The sequence below is a fragment of the Cinclus cinclus genome, chromosome 3 (assembly GCF_963662255.1).
Source record: "Cinclus cinclus chromosome 3, bCinCin1.1, whole genome shotgun sequence".
NCBI classification, from domain to species: Eukaryota; Metazoa; Chordata; class Aves; order Passeriformes; family Cinclidae; genus Cinclus; species Cinclus cinclus.
Genome location: NC_085048.1, coordinates 3,053,425 through 3,057,029, shown reverse-complemented (window position 1 = coordinate 3,057,029; position 3,605 = coordinate 3,053,425). Strand labels below are relative to the sequence as shown.

At 50.3% G+C, this 3,605-nt stretch overlaps 1 protein-coding gene across 1 annotated transcript; it reads right to left on the bottom strand.

Annotated features, from left to right (window-relative positions):
- Positions 1–2,199: 2,199 nt before the first annotated feature.
- On the bottom strand, positions 2,200–2,775 carry LOC134041614 (small basic protein 1-like). Its single transcript, XM_062488468.1, has 2 exons — positions 2,718–2,775; positions 2,200–2,330 (listed from the first exon to the last, which is right to left on the bottom strand). Exons 1-2 carry the CDS (start codon positions 2,773–2,775, stop codon positions 2,200–2,202), a joined length of 189 nt encoding a protein of 62 aa, XP_062344452.1.
- Between the last annotated feature and the right edge of the window lie 830 nt (positions 2,776–3,605).

The following is a 3,605-nucleotide window of genomic DNA, read 5'->3' as shown; positions in this document are numbered from 1 at the left end:
TCCTGTATCCCTGGTCAGTCTTCAAAATGATAAAGGTTATATTTAAAGCTTATATTTATTATTTTGTTATTATGTCACTTATTTACTATATTATTATCATTAAATTTAAATATTATAAAGATAAGGTTATATAACCTTGTCTTTATAATGATAAGCTTATCAGATTTCACGTTTATCCTAAGGATGAAAATTTTATCCTAAAGGTAAAATAGAGGAGCATAATCTTGGTCCTTTTATCTTTTTGTCCCTGCTATTATTGGTTTTTTTTCTGCCTATCTGCCCCAAAATTTCCAGGGACCCTCATTCAGACCAGGGTGGTCACAAAACCCTTGGAGCACCTCACATTGCATATTTAGATGCACCAGCCACCCCATGTACCCTGGAAAATGGGAGTCTTGGATAAATATGTAAATTATTCTGAGGAAGAAATTACTTTTACCCCCAGCTCCATGTGCTAAGATGAGGAGAGGAGAGGAGAGGAGAGGAGAGGAGAGGAGAGGAGAGGAGAGGAGAGGAGAGGAGAGGAGAGGAGAGGAGAGGAGAGGAGAGGAGAGGAGAGGAGAGGAGAGGAGAGGAGAGGAGAGGAGAGGAGAGGAGGAGGGCCCTTCCTCCTGCAGAAATTGGGAGTCATCCCACAGAGGGAGAAGTTTGTACTCTCTTCTCTTGCAGCACCTTACAGTCCTACAAATACTTGTGCAAAGCGTTTTTTCTCTGTTTGCAAGGCCCCAGGGCTGCCAAGTTCCTTTATTTCCCACAGGGTTTCAGAGAAACAGAGCTGATTTCTGCCCTGTGGCCCTTTGGGACACAAACATCCCAGGCTCCAGTTTTGCTGGAGTGTTTGTGGAGTGTTCTGAGCCACCCCACACTGGATCAGTCCATGTGCCCTTGCAGAATACCTGGAGGGATTGGGTTATCCCATGGTGGATCCCAGAAAACTGTGACTTTGGAGCTTTCTGTGCTTTCTGGCACTGACTCCCTGGAGATCACTGCTTTTGACCTGAGGCCTTGGAGAAGGCTTCCAAATTTAAATGATAGAGTTAGAATCACTGGTGTGTAGTTGGAATAAAAGTGTCATTTCACATGGTGAAGCGTTTTGAATTTGAAAGTTTTAGAATATAATAATAGGTATGGGACAAGATGGAGATTTTTAGGTGTTGTCTCTTTCTGTCTTCTTCCTTCTTAATGGTTTCAGGTGGTAGTTTTTTGGTTGGATAGTTAATGCTACACTACAAGTCACAGGAGTTTGGTTATTAAGTCAAAAGTAGCAATGTTATAAGTGTTAATTCTCTATTGGACTGTTTAGCTTTAAAAAACCTTGCAGCTAGCTAGATTTGCCTCTATTTTACTCATTTTTAGCTGGTAAGTGGAAGTGTTGCAGAACTCTCTGTACTTTAAATAAGATTTAATAAACAACCAAGCCCAAACATGGAAAAAAATTGTCTCCTTTGTGTTTTTAATCCTAACTCTGAGTGAAAACAAAAGAAAATAAAAGCAAGCTACTAATTAAGTAGTGCAGTTAACCCATTTACAATCCCACAGTGGATGAGGTAGGGAAGGAGGAGGAGGATTTCATCGTCTGCTCTCCTGTTGTAGGTGATCCCCATGGAATAATCTGGTCACAGACCCTGCTGAGAAGGCATTTGGTGAGGGTGTCCAGGACAACCCCAAAGCCTCACTGGCTGCATTGGTTTCTCTATGGGCACCCCAGGAATGGGATTTTGGGGTGCAAGGGGAAGGTGGTGCTGCCTGTCTCCCATTCCTACCTCTCCATGGGAAAGGGAACCCCAGTGCAGGGGCTGAGTGGGACTGATGGGGCTTGTTGTGCTCCCTACAAATAAATTTGGATTCAATTTGTGGAGGAGAGAAGGACTGGATTAAACTTTGAGCCCTCTCCCAGCCTTTGCCACCACTCTGCTTTGAAAATCCCAAAATTTGCTTTTCCTGGCTGGTGTTTTGGTGTCAGGGTTTTGGGGCTGCCAGAAGCAGCTGGGGCCGTCAGGGATGTGTCATGACCACTCTCCAGGGAGTTGTGGCTGCCAACCTCTCCCGGGAGGCGAATGAACCTCACAGCACACAGAAATCATCTTATCTGCCCATCTTTACTTCAAAGCACTGAGCACCGCCTCCCCACACCCTGCAAACAGCGCCGGGGGCTCCGGGGTGAGTGCTGCTCTTGCTCCGGGGCTGGATCCTGCAGGGTCATTTCCCCTTTTTGGGAGAGGGGATGCAGCAGTGCAGCTCCTCGCAGTAGGGGCTGAAGGACCACTCCTCGGTTTCACCGCAGGCGTGGGCGCAGTACCCATCACAAAAGCCCTTGGGCTGCCCGTGCCCTGTCGTGGGAGGAGACAGAGGGGGGTTATGGAGAGAATCATGGATATTAGGAGGGCAGAGCCCCAGGAGTTGTGTCCCTGCTGGTTCCAGGGTGGTACTGATGCTCTGGGTACCTCTGGGGTTTGACACATCCAGGACAGGATGCCTTTCGTGTCCCCACCGGGCTGGGGGACAACTGGGCTCAAACAAACCATCCCTCTACTCATGCTGGATGCCTCTGCACGAGGGTGAGAGATGGGATTTGCAGTGCGGCATCCATCCCACCCCAAACCCACGGTGCCTGCCAGGCTGGGTAAATCCCCAGAGATGAGCCCCCCTCCCTCACCCTGAGGCACAGAGGACAGAGGTCACCCAGATTTCTCCACCTCCACACCTTCCTATCTTACCTGGGGTGGCCAGGGAGAAAAGCAGGAGCACAGCAAAGACCACGCAGAGCACCCTCATGGCTGGAGGCCAGGGGGGATCTCGGCACACTGGGAGAAAAGCGTGTGCGAGGTGTCTGAGGGCAGAGGTTTTATAGAGGGACTCTGGCCACCAGCAGCATGGCCAGAGGAGAACCTTGGGCAAAACCATCTCCAGAGTGCTGTTATTTGCTCTCCAGGCTGTGCAGTGTCACCCTGACCCTCTCACAAAGGCACCTGGCAGCCAGGCCCGTGCTCCATGGGCACGTGGGGGCTGTTCCCACCCTCCAGATCCGGCTCTGGGGCACGGCCGTGCTCCAGCAGTGCCAGCCGGGATTGCCCACGGCACAGCTGCTCCCAGGGCAGCTGGAATTCAGTCTGGGATGGTTCCTGATAAGCTCTGGGCACTGTCTGCAAGGCACGGGCACAATGGGGTATCAGATCCACCATGGGGAATGGTTTTATGGAGCATCCAACCCTGACCAGTGCTCTGGCACTGAGGATCAAAGAGTCATGGAATAGAATCCCCAAAACAGTTTGGGTTGGAAGGGATTTTAAAGACCACCCAGTCCCACCCCCTGCCATGGGCAGGGACACATTCCACTATCCCAGGTTGCTCCAAGCTCTGTCCAATCTGACCTTGGACACTTCCAGGGATCCAGGAACAGCCACAGCTTCTCTGGGAATTCTATTCCTGAGCTTCCCCACCCTCACAGCCAAGAATTCCTTCCCAATATCCCATCCAACCCTCCCCTCTGGCAGTGGGGAGCCATTCCCTGTGTCCTGTCCCTCCATCCCTTGTCCCCAGTCCCTCTCCAGCTCTCCTGGAGCCCCTTTAGGCTCTGGAAGGGGCTCTGAGCTCTCCCTGGATCC

Bases quoted from the DNA above. Each gene is read 5' to 3' on its own strand.
- LOC134041614 (XM_062488468.1), bottom strand. From the start codon at position 2,775: ATGAGGGTGCTCTGCGTGGTCTTTGCTGTGCTCCTGCTTTTCTCCCTG. The intron at 2,331-2,717 runs GTAAGATAGGAA...CTCCCACGACAG, and splicing joins TTTCTCCCTGGCCACCCCAG to GGCACGGGCAGCCCAAGGGC.